Consider the following 20,524-nt stretch of genomic DNA (forward strand, 5'->3'; position numbering starts at 1 on the left):
AGCTTCAGTGCTCCTACCCATCTTGCCCCCCTTCCCCCAATCCTGCCCTGCCCCAGACTCTGAATCCCCACTGTGGTGGCTTAATGTTATTTCCCAAGAGGGTTCCTGGCCAGACTCTTGAGCCTCCTCAAGTCTTTTGAAGCCTAGAGAGCATGGAGGACCTCAGGACAATGTCCTGTCCCTCTACAGTGTAGTATGAATTCTACATATCACAGCTCCTGCCTAACCAAAGTGCCTTGTCACCCACACAACTGTTTTGAGCAAGAAACTAAGATCAGGGGCTTCCCTGGTGGCACAGTGGTTAAGAATCCGCCTGCCAATGCAGGGGACACGGGTTCGAGCCCTGGTCCAGGAAGATCCCACAGGCCTGGAAGCAACTAAGCCCGTGTGCCACAACTACTGAGCCTGTGCTCTAGAGCCCGCGAGCCACAACTACTGAAGCCCGCTCGCCGAGAGCCTGTGCTCTGAAACAAGAGAAGCCACCGCAATGAGAAGCCCATGCACCACAAAAAAGAGTAGCCCATGCACCACAAAAAAGAGTAGCCCCTGCTCGCAGCAACTAGAGAAAGCCCACACATAGCCAAAAATAAATAATTAAATAAATAAAAATTTTTTAAAAAAGAAACTAAGATCAGGAAATGACAAGTCAATGGACTGAGCATCAGTCCTTTAAAGTCTTTATAAAATAGCATAAATATCCAACCTCTAGGAAGGAAACAAGAGGCACTGGGAAACACAGATTTATGGACAAAAATGGAATTTGCAGACAACCTCCCAGAGAAGCCAGCCTTGGTCTGTGCGTGTCCATAGAACACTGAGCTCAGGGGCAGCCTGAAGCAGCCCCAAAGACCCAGAGAGTCCTCCTCTTGATGACATAGCACAAGGGGGTTTCACTCAGCAACTCCTTGTGCTAGGCACCCTGTTGCTGGGGAGATGGAAGGGAAATCAATCATTCATTAGCCAAGTCCCTGCCTTGTGGGAGCTCAGAATCCAAAGAAATAAACAATAGGCCAGAAAAGGGAGCCAGATTACACACTAAAAAGAAAATTATTGCATGAACTTTTTACAATCTGCTCAATAAGCTTTAATTCTATTAACCCCTTTGAGCGTCACAGGAACAGGCAAGTCTTGAACAGCAGCTAGGAGGATCATTTTGTCATCATACAGATAAAAGCTGAGGCTCAGAGAGGAAATTATTTGTTCTAGTTCTCACTGGGACAAATCTAGGGTTACTGGGCCCTAAGAAAGCTGATTGAAGGCTGGGGACTCTTTGAATCGTCCAGGTCTCATCCACAGCGCCTACTAGAGTGACTGGCAATTAGAACAATAACAACAGCAGCAATAATAATAATAAAATTTAAAAACTGGTTCTCAGTAAGTACTAGCTTCATAATGACCCCAGGGGAGAAGCGACGTGCAAGGAGGTGGCGAAGGCAGTGAAGACTGTCTTTCCCATACCTTTCAGGACCAGGGCACTGCTTCCTCTCCCCTAGCCCTGATCCTCCAGCCCCTCCCAGAGCCTCCGTTATGGGATGGGAAAAGATGTTGCCATAGGTCACTGAGGGCACCATCCACTCTCTCATTGGCCGAGGACGAAAAAAGATCGTCCTCCCTTTCGCTAGAAGGCAAACCCCGAAAAGCCCATTGGCTGACTAGTCCGCGGGCCTCGGTCGGCTCTGGGGGCCGGACGAGGCGGCCTGAAGCGGGAGCAGGCGAGGGCGGGGGGCTCCCCGTTGGCCTGGTTACGCTGAGGCACGTGTGCAGTCCCGGAAGCGGCTCCGGGAAGCTGCCTAGCTCGCGCAGCCGGAGGAAGCGCAGCCGGGTCCGCTCGGGTCGGGTCCGGCTGGGCCATGGAGCTATTACCTGAGCCCGCGTCCCCGCCCCGGCCCGGGCCCAGGCCCCGCTGTCTTCTGCTTCTCCCCTTGCTATTGCTGCTGCTGCTACTCCTGGCGGCCCCGGAGCTGGGCCCGAGGCAGGCGCGAGCAGAGGAGACCGACTGGGTTCGACTGCCCAGCAAATGCGAAGGTGAGGGGGCGGGGCTTGCGGAGAAGCGTCGGGGGATCGAAGGTCCTGGGCTCTCCAGCGGGTCTCCACTCCCTGACCCTGGTATGTGCCTGGCCCTGTGCTGGACGTTGGGGACACAGGGGCGGGCGAGAGTTCAGGTCTCAGTGCACTTGGAGCTCAGAAATCGGTGAAAACAAGCACTTATAATCGGGGTAGTAGATGCCGTGATAAGGGAGGCACAGAACTTTGGGGGCTGGGTGAGGAACATCTAAATCTAGCCCAGAGATGGGGGGAAAGGCTACGTCCAGGAAGCCCTGAATGATTACGAGTTAGCCGGGTGAAGAGAAGCGAAGCCACAGATGGAGAGGCCTACAAGCAAAGGACAAGTTTGAGGAACTGAAAAGATCCATATGACTGGTCTTGGGGGAAGAAGAGCTTGAGACGCTCCCTTTGTGCCCTCACCGCAACCTACTTTGTGTCACTGGAAGTCTCCCCCACTAGCTGTGAGCTCCTTGAGGGCAGCGACCTTGACTCAGATAGCTATTCACACAGTGCCTAGTAGGCAGCCAGTAGTTGTATTTGGAATAAGTATGAGTGAAGGGGGGTGGGGGTGCTGTGGGTGTGTGGAGGGGGGAGGAGGGTCTGAGCCCAAAGGGGTCACTTTAGGAGAAGAAGAGAGCTTGGGGGAACTTCCTGAGGGAGGAAGATTTTAGGAATATGGGAAAAGAGTAAATCCCAAAGGCCTCCCAAGGTGTGGCACTGGAGAGAGAGAGAAGGAGAGGGCGTGGGAAAGAGAGAAAAGAGCGCCAGCACACAAACCAGCGATTCAGGACTGCGAAGGGCCTACCTTTTTTTCCCTCCCCTCCATTTCTGTTTCCTCCTCAGGGCTTTACACCCACTCCTTCCTTTTCCCCTCCCTAACCCCAGCCCCCCACGAAAGTTGGCTATAAATCTGTTGCATCCTAATACAAAGCGTACAGTCGGCCAGAGGTTCCCCAAGCACTGGGAAGTGGGAGTAGTTTGGAAGGCGTAATCTTTTTGTTTGAGAGATTAAAGGTGAGATGCTTCAGAGATGAGCTGACCTCACTGGTGGGCCTCCCAATGTGGATTCTAGCCTCTACTTTCTCCCTCACTGCCTTGAATAGACAGTCAGAGGGTTATGATGCCTTCCTTTCACTCTTCTTTTAGTCATAGCCAACATCTTTTGGGGGTTTCAGTTCCCCTTCTCATTTCCTATCTTATTCTAATACCAAAGAGCCCTTACTGTTTCTCTTATTATTCTCATAGCCTAAGAAGCTCACATTTCTTTTCCTAAGACTCAAAATAGCACAGAGCTGGCAAAGATCTTTAGATCATTCTAGTCCAACCTGATTTTGTAGGTAATTAATAAAAATAATTTTAAAGGGATTTTCAGTCATAGGATGGCTTGGCAAACTCCAACCCTTTGGCTCCTCTTAATCATGTATATTTACTTTTACTTACCACTGTGACATCTTTGATATTAAATGCTGACTATCTGGCCAACAAATCCTGCCTCCTGGCTCAGTAGCCTGAGTGGAAGAGGCCTTGGCACAGAGGAAGGAGAACCTGCCCAGAAAAAAGTGGGTGGATGTCCATGAGGATCTGGGGTCTGTGCCATGGGTCTCCTCCAAGTCTGGCTCTGGGTGTGACCCCCAGACGGGGTCTTGAAGAGGTAAGGTTTGGAAGAGTTGGGCAGCAAGGTTGTGGTTGATGGGTATAAGAGAGATGAGTTGATGGGTTCCAACCTCCGGGGCCTGGCATACTGCATGTTGAGGGTGTGGAAGAGGGGGGCACAGGAGCCATAAAAATGATGAGCTTGCACACAGTACAGGACAGAAGAGAGGAGGGAGCCCAGATCGTCCTGGATGGAGAGCCAGGGAGGTGAGACACCCTCAATTAATTGCAGACTCTGAGGTCACTGGCTTACATTTTGGAATTTTCATGTGTTCCAAGTTCTCCAAGCCATCTATTAATGCACATGTTATAAAATTTCACCAAACAAGCCTGCAGGGGATTTATTTGTTTCAGTAGTAAGTTGGTTTCCTCCCCAACTCTGCTGTTGGTGTTATAACAACACTGATGGCATTTAGCCTGCAGACCACGTTCCACTCAGAGACATCAGAAGCTGCTCGAGCACCAGCACAGTCTCTGTGAGCAATATTTATCAAGTATCCAACACATACAAAGTTCAAGACTAGAGGAATAAAGAAAAAAATCCAGTACATTATCCTCATTTTGAGTGCCCTTGTAGTCGAATCAGAGAGACACATGAGATGACGGAGGCCCTTAGTGAGAGCATGGATCCTACAGAGTCTCAGAATGAAATCAAGAGCAGGTGGGATTCATCCAGAAGGGCTTCCTGGGGGAGGAGGTTTTTAAGGTGAGGTTAGGAGAATGGACAGACAACCCCTGAAGGGGGACATCATGCACTTTCCTGAAGCCCCAGGCACTGCCCACTTTCAATGCTAGCACTCCTTATGCAATGGTAATTATCTGTTTACACTTCTCTCTTCTCCATTAGACTGAGTATCTGGAAGGGAGGGACCTTGTTTCTGTCTGTGTATCCCCAGGCAGTGCCTGACACACAGGATTTGCTTAATAACTGTTCGAGGAAGCGTAAGAGGAAATGTGAAAATAAATGAACAAAAACAGTAGAAACAGGCCTGTGGGGGGAATGGAGCAAATTAACTTGGTAGGAATAGAGTGCTCGTGTTGGAACAACATATGAAATCAAGAAATAAAACAGCCATGAAAGACATTTTGGGGGGGCTTCCCTGGTGGCACAGTGGTTAAGAACCCACCTGCCAATGCAGGGGACACGGGTTTGAGCCCTGGTCCGGGAAGATCCCACATGCCATGGAGCAGCTAAACCTGTGCACCGCAACTACTGAGCCTGTGCTCTAGAGCCTGCGAGCCACGACTGCTGAGCCCGCATGCCACAACTACTGAAGCCCGTGAGCCTAGAGCCCGTGCTCTGCAACAAGAGAAGCCGCCGCAGTGAGAAGCCCGCGCACCGCAACGAAGAGTAGCCCCCGCCCACCGCAACTAGAGAAAGCCAGTGTGAAGCAAAGAAGACCCAACACAGACAAAAATAAATTAATTAATTAAAAAAATTTTTAATAAAAGATTTTAAAAAGACATTTGGAGAGCAACTGGGGAAATTTGAATGTGGACTGAGTATTAGATGATATTGGAATTGTTGTTAATCTTCCGAGTATGGTGATTTTTATGGTTAGGTAGGAGAAGGTCCTTGTTCTCAAGAGATGCGTGATGACTTGTTTAGGAGTGATGTAAGTCTACTTACTTTCAGAATGATTTAGCAAAAACAATGTGTATATTGTTGATATCTATTATTATCACATTGCTTTATATTATATATTGGGGAGACAGTGATAAATCACTAACGACTGTTTTTTTGTTTTTACTAACAACTGTTGACTGTGAGTGGAAGGTATATAGTTATTCATTGTACTCTTTCAGCATTTCAGCTTTTCTATATGTTTGAAGTAAAATAAATGATTGTGGGTGTGGGGAGCAGGAAGGAGCTGGGAGAAATGAAGCCAGTAGGAATAAGGGCCAAGAGTGGACAGGGGACAGTGGATCTTGGAGCCCGCTTTCACCTACTGAGCTCCATTTGGTGGTCTGGTGCTAACTCCTTTCTGTGCTCCAAGCATTGACTCAACCCAGTCTGGGAGAGGCGTCCACTTGGGTCTGTTTTGCTGGGAGCCAGCTCCCGTCAAAGGCTCAGATGCACTCAGTAGGCTGTGCTGTGTCTCCTTCCCCCAGTGTGTAAATATGTCGCAGTGGAGCTGAAGTCAGCCTTTGAGGAAACTGGCAAGACCAAGGAAGTGATTGACATGGGCTATGGCATCCTGGACCGGAAGACCTCAGGAGTCAAATACACCAAGTCGTAAGTGAAGTGGTAGGGAGGGGGGCACTGGCCTGGTCTGCTTTTTCCTCGAGGCATCAGCAGCTTGAAGTTCCCTTCTCCCTTCTGGCTAGGCAGACCCACCAAAGGGAGGCAGCTCTGAGACCTAAGTTTGCCCACTGGTTCTATCCCCAACTAATTGTGTGGCCTTCATAAATCCCTGAATGCCTCTGGGCTTCACATTCCTCATCTGTAAAAGCAAGGCTGTTGGACCTTATCAGTGATTCCCAGGCTCTTGGATTTTATGGATTAATTTTTTTAAATATAGGATTACTGGGGAATTCCCTGGCGGTCCAGTAGTTAGGACTGGGAGCTTTCACTGCCATGGCCTGGGTTCAATCCCTGGTCAGGAAACTAAGATCCTGCAACCCTCACAGCGTGGCCTAAGGAAAAAAAAAAGGATTACCAACTTTTAACTTTGCCAGGTATAAATATTAAAAACAAACCAAAAAACACTTCCATCAACTATGATCATCCTTTCAAAATGAAGTGATATCCTAACATCAAACTTTAATACATTTTGCTTTATTTTTTAAAAATATACTGAATCATGTAGCTTTATTAAAACAAAACAAAACAAAACGTCCTTCCCGTAGAGCTGTTAAAAGTGTGTCTCTCTGGTCTGTGTTCCAGCATTTCAGAGCCCCCCCCCCCCAGATGACCTATCTTCCTTCCAGCTCTGCCTTCCCGTTGGTGAGATGTGCAGGTGTTGGGGAGGCAGGGCTGGAGGGACAGACCACTAAGCCACCGGGGTGAGGAGGGGGACTCAGGCCCTCTCGTGCTGCTATCTCGGCAGGGACTTACGGTTAATCGAAGTCACTGAGACCATTTGCAAGCGGCTCCTGGACTACAGTCTACACAAGGAGAGGACTGGCAGCAACCGATTTGCCAAGGTTGGGTTTGTGCTGGCCCTTCATCCCCACCGGGGCCAGGCTGCATGTTTAAGTGTGTCTGCTGGTCTGGGTGCCACTGGAAGATCGTGCCCTGGGAGCATCCCTCCTCGGTCTCTCCGCATTCTTCATCCGTTGCTGTTGGCACCCCTCCCCTCCTGAGCAGCCTGACTTTTCAGTGGCAGTGGGCACATCCCTGATGGTCTGGGCCTGCCCACTGGGGTCTTGCCTCAGCCCCAGATAGAAATGCTCCCGGGTGGCAGCCCCCTCGGAGGCCTAAGCACTTGCACAGAGAGAACTCAGGCTGTGCCGAATTTTGAGGGTTTAGAGGAGATGTCAGAAGACTCTTGGGGGGCGGTGACTGCCACGTCCCTCCTCTGGGCCCACAGGGCCCCTACCTGGACCTCCATCATGGTGCCTTTGTGACATTTATTGTGCTTACTGTGTACACGAATGCTTCTCTCCCTGGAGAATGAGCTTTCTTGCAACAAGGCCCACGTTTCTTTGTCCCTGCATCTTCCATGTTTGGTAGGAGAGTTGTCTCCCACATTTCTCCACCTAAGTACCCTTATAGCAAAGGAGATCCATCAGAAACCCCTGGGAAACCTAGATGAATAGTATCAAACCACAGAAGTCTTAGGTTTTATCTTTATAATTGGTGTTAATGTTGTACTTGGTAATAAATCCATGTTTAATGTAAAAATGTTGAACATTATTTTCCATAGCAAAAAAATTAGAACCAACCTAACCATTCACCAGTGGTTAAATAAATCAGTGTGGCCGTTCAGTAGGCCATTTTGCAAAGTGTAAAACGAAGAATGAGATAGCTTTTTATGAACTGAACTAAGATCATCTCCAAAGTATATTATTAAGTGAAAAAGGCAAGGTGCCGAATGGTATGTATGATACATACTGCTGCTTGTGTAAAAAGTGGGGGTGGAAGAGAGGGTATATTTGTGTGTATATTTGCTTCTAGTCACGTGCATGATCTCTGGAAAGACAGAGGAGAAATAGATAGTGTGTTGTCTCCGTGGAGAAGAATATTTTTTACGCAACCAAGAGTCCTCCCTGCTTCGCCTGTGCCTCTTCCCCTCAAGGAAAGACACAAGCCATAGGAAGAACCGAAGCAGGGAGTGGGCCTGGATATGGGGGAGGCCACAGTGAGGGGAAGGAGCCAAGACCAACTTATTTCCTGGAAAAGGAGTATTTGTCCAGAGGGCCTGAGGGCAACAGCAGACTTTTTTGGTTTTTGGGTTTTTTAATAAATTTATTTATTTTTATCTGTGTTGGGTCTTGTTGGTGCATATGGGCTTTCCCTAGTTGCAGCGAGCGGGGGCTACTCTTCATTGCGGTGCGCCAGTTTCTCATTGCGGTGGCTTCTCTTGTTGCGGAGCACGGGCTCTAGAGCACAGGCTCAGTAGTTGTGGCACATGGGCTTAGTTGCTCCATGGCATGTGGGATCTTCCCAGCCCAGGGCTTGAACCCGTGTCCCCTGCATTGGCAGGCAGATTCCCAACCACTGCGCCACCAGGGAAGCCCCAGCAGACCTTTTGGAAAAGAGGAGTGTGGGGAGGCAGGACAGGGCGTGTGTGTGGAGGGGTTGTGGGATGCAGGCCTCAAAGAGGGGAGGGGAAGGTCAGGACTAGTGTGAGAAGCTATAGGGGGTCTTGACTTCCAGCTGGGTCCTTGGGCCTCCAGCTCCACCGGGAGAGGAGGAGGCAGGGAGAGGAAGGGTCTCTGCCTCTCATGTCCGGTCGCCTCTTCCAGGGCATGTCGGAGACCTTTGAGACGCTACACAACCTGGTGCACAAAGGGGTCAAGGTGGTGATGGACATCCCCTACGAGCTGTGGAACGAGACCTCTGCAGAGGTGGCTGACCTCAAGAAGCAGGTACGGACCCCTCGGCCCTCAGAGGCCAGCTGTGCCCCACAGAGCTGGGTGGTGGGGGGTCCTCGGCTGAGGAAGGCCACCAGGAGCCGGGGGACCATGGTCAAGTCGTTTCACCCCTCTGGCTGCAGCCCCCTCGGGAATCAGCCACCAGCCTGGTGGGCGGTGGGGCTCGGCTGGGCTCCTCTGGGAGAAGTCGGCGCCAGGCTTTGCCAACGCGAGGCGTTGTGGTTAACAGTGTGACGTGCTGGTGGAGGAGTTTGAGGAGGTGATCGAGGACTGGTACAGGAACCACCAGGAAGAGGACCTGACTCAGTTCCTCTGCGCCAATCACGTGCTGAAGGGCAAGGATACCAGTGAGTCTGAGGGCATGTCGGCCCTCGATCGTGTTGTTTGCCTCCCCCTCAGGGGACGTGGGTAGGGGGAGGACGGAAAAGAAATAAGAAGTGGGGGCATCGTAGCATCTGTCCTCAGGGAGCTGGATGGGACAGGGTGGGGTCAAGGCCTGACATGCCCAGTGCAGAGTAACGTGCGGATGCCTCAGATGCCCCAAAACGGGCCTGGGGCCACAGCGAGGCACAGCTGGGACCCGTTCCAGTCGCCGCGCCCCAGTGGCTCCGCAGCCAGTTCTCCTCACCCAGCAAAGCAGTCTGTTGACGGTGTCTCTCCTCCTTGCCCCAGGCTGCCTGGCAGAGCGGTGGTCTGGCAAGAAGGGGGACACAGCTGCCCTGGGGGCGAAGAAATCTAAGAAGAAGAGCGGCAGGGCCAAGGCCTCGGGTGGCGGCAGCGGTGGCAGCAAACAGAGGAAGGAGCTGGGTGGCCTCGAGGGAGACCCCAGCCCCGAGGAGGACGAGGGCATCCAGAAGGCTTCCCCCCTCACCCGCGGCCCCCCCGAGGAGCTCTGAGCCTAACTCAGCGCTCCTGCTGACCCAGAGCCCTGACCTGGGAGCTGAAGGATCTGGGCCCTGCCTCTGGCAGACAGAGCGGCACCGGGCTTCAGCTGTGCCTGCCTGGGCTGCGCCTCTTCTGCCGCAGACGGACTCCAGCCCTGGAAGAACTCAGATCAGCTGCAGGCAGCCCAGGCCGGCCTTTTCCCTCTGCCCAGCGTTCCTCTCCTGACCCAGACTTCAGGCGGGCTCTGCGCTCTCAGGACTGCCCAGGACTCCAGTGTGAACTCGGGCAGGCAGGTGTCGAGCTGGGCCCCGGGACTGGGGCTCCAGAGCCCCGCACACCCTCGCTCCTCCGGCACTGACACCGGGAAGCAAGACTGAGGCCCCAGCTCCTCCTCTCTGCACCCACCCCTCCTGTGGACACCTTGCACTCTGCCCGGCCCTGCCCAGGGCTCACAGAGTAAAAACCTTTCGGCCTTTTTCCGTTGGATTTCTGAGTCCTTTTCAGCCCCTCAGAGGAGCCTGGAGCCCCCTGTGGCTCTTCCCTGCCCCTCACCTTCCAGCCTTGGGGGCTGAGGATGGGAGGCTGTTCCCATCCTCCCATCACTGAGGCTGAACCTGCTGACTGTGGGGAAAGCAAGTGCAGGGAGGGCCCGGGGGCGCTGGGGCGAGGGGTGGGCCTTGGGTATGCGGTGGGGCCAGGCACAGTGCTCCGGTGCTGCCCCTCAGCTGCTCTTGGTCTCCCCGAGCCCCCCAGGCCGGGAGGGGCCTCACTTGTGCCCTGGCACCTGGCTGCCCTCATTCCTTCCCTCCCTCCCGCCTCTCCTCTCCCCACCACCAAGGCCTTCCCGTTGGTTGTGTAAGGTGTACGCCAGTGACCCCACCAGCTCCCGCCCCTCGTCTCTACCTCCGCCTGGCCCTGCCTGTTGGTCTTGAACCTTGTTCCCTGATGACCACACCTGACCACTCCATGCTTCCCAGCTGTTGTGCCCGGAGCCCGCAGGGGAGGGAGGACACCCCAGTCCCCCCAAAACAGCTGGTTGCACCATGTTCTCTGGGAGTAGGGGAGAAACAGGAAGGCTGGCCTCTGGGGAGAAGGGATAGGAGGCTCCAGCACCTCCCTGTCTGTCCTGAAGGCAGAGATCTGTGGTGGGTCAGAAGCATTAGTGGTGACAGCTGCGAGTAGTCAGTGCTTTAACCCTGCAGTGCACTCGGGTGGGTGCTGTTAGCCCCATTTTGTAGAAGAGGGAACTGAGGCTCAAGTCACAGGACGGGCTCGAAGTCCTGTTGACAGTGGCACAGCTGCACGCGGACCCTGGCTTTGAGACCCCAGCCCACTGTATTCCGGCAGCCCCAGGGCCCCTCTTCCAACACCTGGCATCGGCCATGTGATTCGCATTGAACTGGTTTGGTTTCTTGCCCATAACCCATGCCCACCAACAAGTCTCTTTTAGAAGGAAAATAGGACACAACCCCTGCTTCTAGAAAGGAGAGAAGTGTGGAAGTTCCCGCCAGCGCTGCACCCACACCACATCCCCTGAGCACCCGCACCGAGGCTCCCTCACATTCCAGGCTGGCCCCAGCAGGTAGGAGGGGTCACTGCTGAGGTGCCCCAGAAGGATTTTCCCAGCTTCTGGCAAAAAGGCTCTGGGGTCCCCCCAACTGGGGCTCAGCCCCTCCCCCCTCCCCAGGGCTGGGAACACCAAGGCCATAGAGAGTGGAGCAAATTGGAAGCTGCTTCTCTGGCCCATGAGGCTTAGAACAGGCCCTTGGAGGATGATACTTTTTGGTCTAGCGCCCCCCTCCCCATCTCCAGCGCTGATACTGGCGCCTGTTGAAGGGGCTATGGGCAGAGATTCCAGCCTAGACCGTGGTCCCATCCTGGACTCTGGTCTGAGCATAGGAGGTGACTGTGGGGGTCCGGGATTGGAACCCAGGGCTGGGGAACCATTTGCAGGCCCCTGGACTGTCTAGGATTTGGTGGACAGTCTCTGACCACCCCCATCCTGTCACTAACCCACAGCACTTCAATACTTGGCTTAGGTCTGTCCCCAGAGCTTCACTGTCCTTAGAATAGGATGAGACAAAGACCTATCCCCTTACTGGGGTGTTGGCCCAGGGGCCCAATCCCAGGCCTAGGCCCAGACCAGAGGGAGGGCAGTGCTGTGACTGCTTTGCTCTTTGACCTGTGGCTGCTGCAGGATTAGTGCCCTCACTTGCCCCCCATTCCCCACAAGGCCAGGTGTGTTGCACACTCACTAGCTCTCCACGCACCCACCCCAGCAGGCAGCTTCGCCCTGGCCCAGCCTAGAAGAGAAAGAAGGCAGGATCTGGCTTCCCAGGTTTTTCTTTTCCTCTCCCCACCACACACACAAGCCTTTCTGAACTGGAGTACTGCCTCCCACTTTCCCATAAGGTGAGGGGTCTGGCTGAGCTAGAGTGAACCTGATTTCAGTCCCTTTGTTAGAAACCCAATTAGAACGGGGTCTCCTACCCTCACCTGGACATGAGAGTCACTTGGATGCTTGTTAAACATACAGATGGGCCCCCCTCAGACTTGCTGGGTTGGGGATCTAGGAGTCTGTGTGGGTCCTAAGATGAGGCCAGCTGGAACCCACTCCACCAGGAGAAATTCGGGTGTTGTGCTAAGAGGGGCCAAGACCTCAATGAAGCCACACTGGAAGGAAGTCTTGTCCTCAGAAACATGAATTATCAGAACCCCAGAGAGGATCTGTCTCTCTGTTGGAGACTTCCATCATCCAGAACCACAAAGGCTGATGGACAAACCACAAGGCCAGTTTGTTCCAGTTCAATGACAGTCAAGTCTCAGGGGTTGGGGTTCAGTAGCCTCAGAAGTGGCTGCATCGGGGCCTCTGTGTATTCGTTTTAAGGAACAGCTCCTAGGAGGCAGGCTCCTCTCTTTATTTCCAAGTTCCTGGGTGGTATTTTCATGCAACATCTTTTCACAAGTTAGAAAGTGGTGCTTTTCACACCTTTGACTCCCATCTGTCAGGAAGTTGTTTTAATAAAAGTTTTGTTAGAATAAGACACTTGACTGCCAGAATTCCTGCCAGAAAATGATAATAAGTATACAAGCCCATGAGGTTTGCAGTTTGAATGGAAGCCCTTTAAATAAGGACACCTTGTGCAGTTCACAACTTGTCCACATGTGCACAGCAGCCCTAAATCACTTTAGTTCACAGGTATGAACACAATTCTTCATATCTTTGATCTTGAAAGAAAAACACATTTTTCCGTGACAGGTGCATGGTCCATGCCTAACTGGTTTGTGGAAGGACTCTGTGTACTAATCCTAGCAGCAGGGCCAGCTGAATCCCTCTTGAACATCCACTGATGGCCTGGTTTGCACTATTAAGAAACTTCACTGGAGTAATAATAGTAGCCACTGTTTTTTGAGTGCATATTACTATGTGGCAAGCACAGCTCTACATGCTTTAGTTAACTCATTTAATACAGCTGTGATCCACACAAGGCCATGGATTTTTAAACACGTTATCGAAGTAAAATACACATACAGAAAAGTACACATAAGTGTAAGCTCAATGAATTTTTACAAGCTGAACACCAAAGTCACCAGCATACAGATTGTGAAACATTATTACCATCACTCCAGAAACATCCCACACACACCCTACAAAAAGAACAGGGATTTTTGTCTACTTTGTTCACTGCTATATTCCCAGTGCTTAGTACAGCGGTGCCTGGCACAGAGTAGCTGCTTTCCCCCCCCACCGCCGGCCACACCACAGGGCTTGTGGGATCTTAGTTCCCAGACCAGGGATTGAATCCGGGCCCTTGGCAGTGAAAGCTCAGAGTCCTAACCCCTGGAATGCCAGGGAATTCCAAGAGTAGCTGCTTAATATCTGTTGAATGAACGGAGCACAGAAAGGTTACATAACTTGCCCAGGTCACACATTTAGGAAGTGGCCCAGCCAGGTTTTGAACCCAGATGGAATGGCTTCAGTGCCCCAGGGCATAGCCTCCATGCCATAGAATCTTGCAGCCATAGCTGGTTGGCTCGTCCACCATCCTCCCCTTAGACATGGCTCTCTCTTCTAGAAAGCAGACCAGCTGCTGTCCACTAGTCTATTTATGTCCTCAGAGTTTAAGGTTGGACATGCAGTTAGGAGTGAATTAACCTTCAAGTTTTTCTCCCTTTTCAAAGTTTACAGTTGTGTATAGCTTAAAGGCAGCTTGACCTTTAACGTTGCCCTCAAGAGCTGGCTTCTCTTTACAATTTAAGAGGGATCCGATTTTACTCATTCTTTCTTTAAAAGTGTACTCTCCATCTATCAAGTTTATACAGGCCAACAGAGCTTAAACTTCTGCTAAAATGGGTGTGATTCTCTACAGGAGATGTAGCTGCACATTGAAACCTGAGAAGTGGGCCAACCCCATCACCAGCTCCAGGGGTGGCAACATCTCCTACCATCATTACTTTTCTAAAACAGAAAAGGTTCTCTGTCCGAAAAACAAAACAAAACAAGATACTCAAAAAGCCAGGTGTGGGAATTCCCTGGCGATCCAGTGGTTAAGACTCCGCACTTCACCACAGGGGGCGCGGGTTCCATCCCTGGTCCAGGAACTAAGATCCCACATGCCATGCAGCCAAAAATGTAAAAAAAAAAAAAAAAAAAAAAAAGTAATGTAGCCACCATTAATTAGTGTTATAACCCACCAATATAGGGACCAATTTTATACTCATTTGATGGGGTTTTATTAAAGCAGAGTGAGTCATATTGTATATTGAAAAGGCTAAAAAAGGATCCATTGTAATAAATCTGCTAGCAGAGTTCATGTGGGTGGGTGGCATCCCAATGGTCAATCTGGACAGATAGTCAGCAGAGAAGAGTTTTTTCCAGCGGCTTGGACTAGAGTTTGGAAATTGGCATCCTTCCTCTGAGCAATGTATTTCTACCTGTTGTGAATCAAAACAAAACCAGCCAGAATGTCTTCCATTTGTAGTTACTGTATATACATAATTCATAATTCTAAGATTTTAATGTGTCCTCAAATAGGTATAGCCTTGGAGTTTGTCCAGTTGCAGCCATGTTCCCAACCTAAAATCTCTTTGCAAACATATTATACATTTGGGGATGAAGAATTTAGTCTTTTCAGCCTGTTGCAAATAATAAACATTGCATTTAAAAAATATCACCTAGGGCTTCCCTGGTGACACAGTGGTTGGGAGTCCGCCTGCCAATGCAGGGGACATGGGTTCGAGCCCTGGTCCGGGAGGATCCCACATGCTACGGAGCAACTAAGCCCCGTGCTCCACGGCTGCTGAGCCTGCGCTCTGGAGCCCGCGAGCCACAACTACTGAGGCCCGCGCGCCTAGAGCCCGTGCTCTGCAGCGGGAGAAGCCACCACAATGAGAAGCCGGCCCACCACAACGAAGAGTAGCTCCCGCTCAGCACAACTAGAGAAAGCCCAGGTGCAGCAACGAAGACTCAACACAGCCAAAAATAAATAAATAAAATAAATAAGCTTGCTGATTTCTAAAAAAAAAAAAAAAAAAAAAAAAAAATCACCTATTCTTATTTTCAGCTAAGTCAAACTGTAAATTGATTTATATTCTGTGACCTTCTCTTCCATGGCCCAGGGTTATCTAAATTTGGGTTTGGGTTATCTAAAATTCACATAGAGTAACCAAGTAAAACAAAAGGCGGTTTTGATATATTTCAGTGGGTAGAAGACATGGACAAACGATTTAGCAATGAAGGACTGCAATTACTTGGTACATTTTGGTGGTAATTAAAGAAGATTACAACAATTAAATACAATTTTCTACCCAATGAAATATCAGTGAATACTATCTTCATGTAGAGAAGGTTGAAACAAACATTTGTTTTGATTAATAGAAAACTTTCATTTGGAAAATAATGTCATCACAACCATCCACATGTTCACTCTTCTGAAAAATTGTGGGAGCATTTTAAATGTTCAGAGCTTGGGGAGTGAGTAAACAAGTTGCAGCACATCCTCTCAGTGTAGCCAAAAAATGCTTAAGGCCAAGTAATTTATGGTCAAGAGAAGAAAATATGCTTTTGATAGTTAAAAGCAAAAAAAAAAAAAAGAAAGAAAAATGGTCCATGCAATTCCATGTGTACTGTGATCTCGACGTTTTTTTTTAAATGCCTCTGGATGAGAAAGAAATCAAATAATTACTAACTTCAGGACAAAAATCTTGTCTTTGAAATGATAAGTAGGTTTAGAAGCTATTCACAACCTATATATTTTTTTAAAAAATCAAGTTTACCATCAGCATTCATATTATTTTAAAAAATCATATTATAAACTCCCCAGTACAGTGTCTTTCTAAGCCTGTAGCCAAAGACCTGTCTGTAGGGTCAGTGTGAGCACAGACTCCACTGCTTGGGCATGGGCAGGCCCATTTGAGGTCGTCTGTGTGCTAAAAATAGAAAGGTAAGAATGATTACATATCTTTGGGATTCCTCCAGCTCCCGGATTCTATAGATGGTAAAAGGGGGAGGGGATGGGGAGGCTCCTTTGTTCTACATTCCATACCTCTGCTTTTTCTGAAGCCAGAAGAACAAAGACAGGTGGGGAAGGTTGTTCTTGCTGTCTTGGGCTTCCCTGGGTGGCATCATTTTCCTGAATCCACCTCAGTCCAGGGTCTTGTCCCAGGAAGAGACCTTCTGCTTTGGGGAGGAAGGATGGATGTACAGTAACCAAACTAAACGACCAATTTATGAAGTGACAGTGAGCAATACGATAGCAAGAGCACCAAGCACTCCCAGCCCTGACCTGGACTTCGCACTCTGTGGGCACCTCCATGGAAGGCAGTTGGTCATTGGAAGGGCGCTTGGTTGGAGAGGAATTGGAACCAGACTTCACCTTAGGCAGCTCAAAAAAAAGCTTGATGCCTCACCTACAGGACAGAGGAACACCTGCCCCCAGGTGGGTGGAATGATTCCTTGGGCCAGAGCTGCTCCTGGACTTGAATGGCCAAGCCAGCATTTACCCAGATACTCCCCATTCCTTCCTTCCCTGGCTGACCAGGCCCTCCTTCAGCTGGACAGGTTTTTTTTTTTTTTTTAAGATTTATTTATTTTATTGTCTGCTTCCGGTCTTAGTTGCAGCACGTGGGATCTTTGTTGAGGCATGCGGGGTCTTTCATTGTGGCGTGTGGGCTTCTCTCTGCTTGTGGCGTGCGGGTTTTCTCTTCTCTAGTTGTGGCGTGCGGGTTCCAGAACGTGTGGGCTCTGTAGTTTGCAGCAAGCGGTCTCTAGTTGAGGCCCGCGAGCTCAGTAGTTGTGGGCTTAGTTGCCCGCAGCATGTGGGATCTTATTTCCCTGACCAGGGATCAAACCCGCGTCCCCTGAATTGTAAGGGGGATTCTTTACCACTGGGCCACCAGGGAAGTCCCTGGACAGTCCTTCTTTAGGTACTCGAATACCTTTTTTTCCCTGCTAGGGAGGGTCCAGCCCTGGGCGCCCATCTCTGTGGACTTAAAGTTTCTTTCCAGCTTGGGGCGGGGGTAGAGCGGGCACTCTCACTTCTCCCCTTTCTCCTGGCCCTTCCTGGGCCCTCCTGCGACCTGGGTTAAGTGGGCAGGGGTCTGGGAGGGTCCCTTCCCGCCGAGGGATCGGCCAGAGGGCCGGATCTTCAGGCGGGCGAGAAGGGCTTGTCTAGGATTGCCGTGCAGCGCCCTCCCCGCGGCCCGGGCAGCCGCGGCCCCGGGCCCGGAGCCCAGCAGGGGCGTGTCCCCGCGCTCACCTGCCATTGGGCAGGTGGGGCAGCCGGAGCTTTGGCAGGGGCCGTATTATAAATGCGGAGCCGGTGGCAGCGGAGCCACGCACGTCGCAGGATGGTGGACAGCGTGTACCGGACCCGCTCCCTGGGGGTGGCGGCTGAAGGGCTCCCGGACCAGTACGCGGACGGAGAGGCGGCGCGCGTGTGGCAGCTCTACATCGGGGACACCCGCAGCCGCACCGACGAGTACAAGGCCTGGCTGCTCGGGCTGCTGCGCCAGCAAGGCTGCCAGCGGGTGCTCGATGTGGCCTGCGGCACTGGGTGAGCCCGGGCAGGGGCCAGGGGACCGGAGTGAGCGGGAGCGGGTAGTGGGTGGCGGGTGGGGACCCGGGTGAGCGGGTGCCGGGGGACCGGGGTGAGTGGGGACCCGGGGCATTGGGGCGACGGAGTCGGCTCGGCCCGGGCAGCTTGATCGCAGGACTACGGCCGGGCACGTCAGGGCAGCCTCCTCCGCCGACCCTGAGCCGGGCGGGGGCACGACGCCAGGGCCAGGAATGAGTGTTTGCCCAGGCAGAACAGGCAGGGCGAGGCCGACGATGGCAGGACGGGGCCCAGGAGACCCAGGGTGAGAGCGAGGGTGTGGGCACATCGGGTGGGGAAGGCGGGTTCCGGAGGGCGGCGCAAGGGCCAGGCTTTGGGGCCACACCGACGTAAGCTCTGTTCAGGCTCCAGCGCGGCAGCGTTAACACTTGTTCGACATGTGCCTCGAACAAAGTACTGTGCCAGGTGCTTTTGATACATCAGTTTTTTAAATCCTCACAAAACCCCATGAGGTAAGAAGTGATATCCATTTACAGCTGTAGAAATTTGGCCTCAGAGAGGTAAAGGTGGAGAGAAGATGCGGACCCAGGTTGTTTAGGGTCTGACCTGTGCTCTGAACCACCATGCTGGGAGTTCCCCGGTGGCCTAATGGTTAGGATTTTGCACTTTCACTGCCGAGGGCCCGGGGTTCAACCCCTGGTGGGGGAACTGAGATCTCACAAGCCTTGTTGCCCGGCCAAAAACAAAAACAAAAAAATCATGCCATATTACCTCCTGTGCTCAAGTTACCTGACTTCCAGGAGCCTGTTTGCCCCATCTCTCAAATGGGGATAACACCATCTACCTTACTGGATTGCCATGAGGATTAATGCACATCTGTAGAATACCTGACTCGGTGCTAAAACAAAAAAGAAAAGTTGCTACCGGGTTCTCAGCAACAGATTTGCCAGGTCAATTGAGGTCAGTGGAGAGAGGCTGGGGACAGGATATAGAGGAGACAGAAGTGTCCAGCACAGGGTCTCCTCCTTGCTTTCCCAGGCCCCCCTGACTGCCCCTCTCTGCCTGTCATCCCTGGTCCTGCCCAGGGTGGACTCCATCATGCTGGTGGAAGAGGGCTTCAGTGTGACAAGCGTGGATGCCAGTGACAAGATGCTGAAGTATGCGCTTAAAGAGCGCTGGAACCGGCGGCACGAGCCTGCCTTTGACAAGTGGGGTACGTGGGTCCAGCCAGGCGCCCTCAGCCCAGCCACCAAGGACACAGTTCTCTCCGCCCTGGGCTCCTTTAGCTCCTGTGGTGGGGAGTTTTGTTTTCCTCAAGGGAGACAGTGAAACCACTGTCATTTCCCTGAAAAGGGAGGCTTAGGCACCAGAATGAGGTATTGAGTATGAGGGGCTAGTTTTAATTATGTTTATAGTGTCTTGTCTTTCCCCCGTAAGCACAGAGCCTTCCTTCCCACCCATGGCTTCCTCCTCCCTGGGCCGCTCTTCCCCTTCACCCTCCATGTCCATAATGATCCCCTCCCCCGACTGGATGGGGAGTCCCTGGGTGTGTCTTGAAGGGGAAACTGAGGCAGGACTCCACTTGGTGGAGGTGGGTACTGCTGGTACCGTGGTGCCACCCTGATCCCTCTTCCCCTTCCCGGCCCTCAGTCATTGAAGAAGCCAACTGGATGACTCTGGACAAAGATGTGCCCCCGCCACCAGGGGGGGGCTTCGATGCTGTCATCTGCCTTGGGAACAGTTTTGCCCACTTGCCAGACTGCAAAGGTGAGAGAGGATGTGGCCTTGGGCATGGACACTGCTTTGAACTATATCCTTTCCAGGCCCCTGGGGAGGAGAAAGAGGGGAGGGAGACTGGTGCTGGGGGCCCTGAGCAGACGCAGCCTCTCTGTCCCTGGCCGGCGGAGTTCAGGGGACCAGAGTGAGCACCGGCTGGCCCTGAAGAACATCGCGAGCATGGTGAGGTCAGGGGGTGTGCTGATCATCGATCATCGCAACTACGACCACATCCTCAGCACAGGCTGCGCACCGCCAGGAAAGAACATCTACTATAAGGTGGGGCCCCTGGGGGAGGGGCCGCCCAGAGAGGGAGGTGTGGCACTGGGGTCCAGGTCCCACTGGTAGTTGCAGAGGCTAACGCAGCTGGCACCACCACCTGCAGAGTGACCTGACCAAGGACATCACAACGTCAGTGCTGACGGTGAACAACAAGGCCCACATGGTGACCCTGGATTACACGGTGCAGGTGCCAGGGACTGGCCAGAGCGGTTCTCCTGACTTGAGGTACCCACCTGGCAAGGCAGGGCGGGTGGGGGGGGGCGGGGTGAGGGTGCTGAGACCACCAGTCCTCATGGTTGGTCGGGGGCTCTGTTGCAGTAAGTTCCGGCTCTCCTACTACCCTCACTGTCTGGCATCCTTTACGGAGTTGCTTCAAACAGCCTTCGGGGGCAAGTGCCAGCACAGCGTCCTGGGTGACTTCAAGCCTTACAAGACGGGCCAGGCCTACATTCCCTGCTATTTCATCCACGTGCTCAAGAAGACGGACTGAACAAGCCCTCAGCTCCCACAGCCCTCTGCCCAGGCGCTGCCAGGCTCTGTCTGGGGAGGAGGGGACCAGTAGCCCCACACCAAACCCAGCTCCCTCCAGTGCAGATCTTGGGGGTGTGGGGAGGGGCAGACTGCAGCTGGGGGCCAGGGATTTGGGTTCAGGCGGATGGAAGGCTGAACAATATAGTTTATGCCTTTTTCAGGCCCTGTATACCTTGTGTTTGTATCAGAAGGATCAGGCTCCTGCGGTGCCCACCCTGCCCTCCCCTGAGTTTACTCCGCCACCGGCTTGCTCTTCT

The 20,524-nt window shown here is 52.2% G+C and overlaps 2 protein-coding genes across 3 annotated transcripts; both read left to right on the forward strand.

Moving 5' to 3' along the window:
• The first annotated feature begins 1,663 nt into the window (after positions 1-1,663).
• CNPY3 (canopy FGF signaling regulator 3) lies at positions 1,664-10,103 on the forward strand. Of its 2 annotated transcripts, none has more exons than XM_081245138.1 (6): positions 1,664-2,106; positions 5,812-5,935; positions 6,750-6,846; positions 8,611-8,733; positions 8,969-9,086; positions 9,412-10,103. In XM_081245138.1, exons 1-6 carry the CDS (start codon positions 1,851-1,853, stop codon positions 9,633-9,635), a joined length of 942 nt encoding a protein of 313 aa, XP_081101264.1. In that variant the 5' UTR covers positions 1,664-1,850; the 3' UTR covers positions 9,636-10,103. The 2 variants fall into 2 exon arrangements, with proteins under 2 accessions (XP_081101264.1, XP_081101265.1); XM_081245139.1 differs by having other exon boundaries at positions 1,667-2,025.
• Positions 10,104-17,418: 7,315 nt separating this feature from the next.
• On the forward strand, positions 17,419-20,427 carry GNMT (glycine N-methyltransferase). The gene is made up of 6 exons (XM_081245140.1): positions 17,419-17,678; positions 18,764-18,891; positions 19,329-19,445; positions 19,591-19,733; positions 19,840-19,961; positions 20,055-20,427. The coding sequence occupies exons 1-6, from the start codon at positions 17,434-17,436 to the stop codon at positions 20,224-20,226; spliced, it is 927 nt and encodes a 308-aa protein (XP_081101266.1). The 5' UTR covers positions 17,419-17,433; the 3' UTR covers positions 20,227-20,427.
• The last annotated feature ends 97 nt before the right edge of the window (positions 20,428-20,524 follow it).

Source organism: Mesoplodon bidens (genome assembly GCF_964165515.1).
Source record: "Mesoplodon bidens genome assembly, chromosome: 10".
NCBI lineage: Eukaryota > Metazoa > Chordata > Mammalia > Artiodactyla > Ziphiidae > Mesoplodon > Mesoplodon bidens.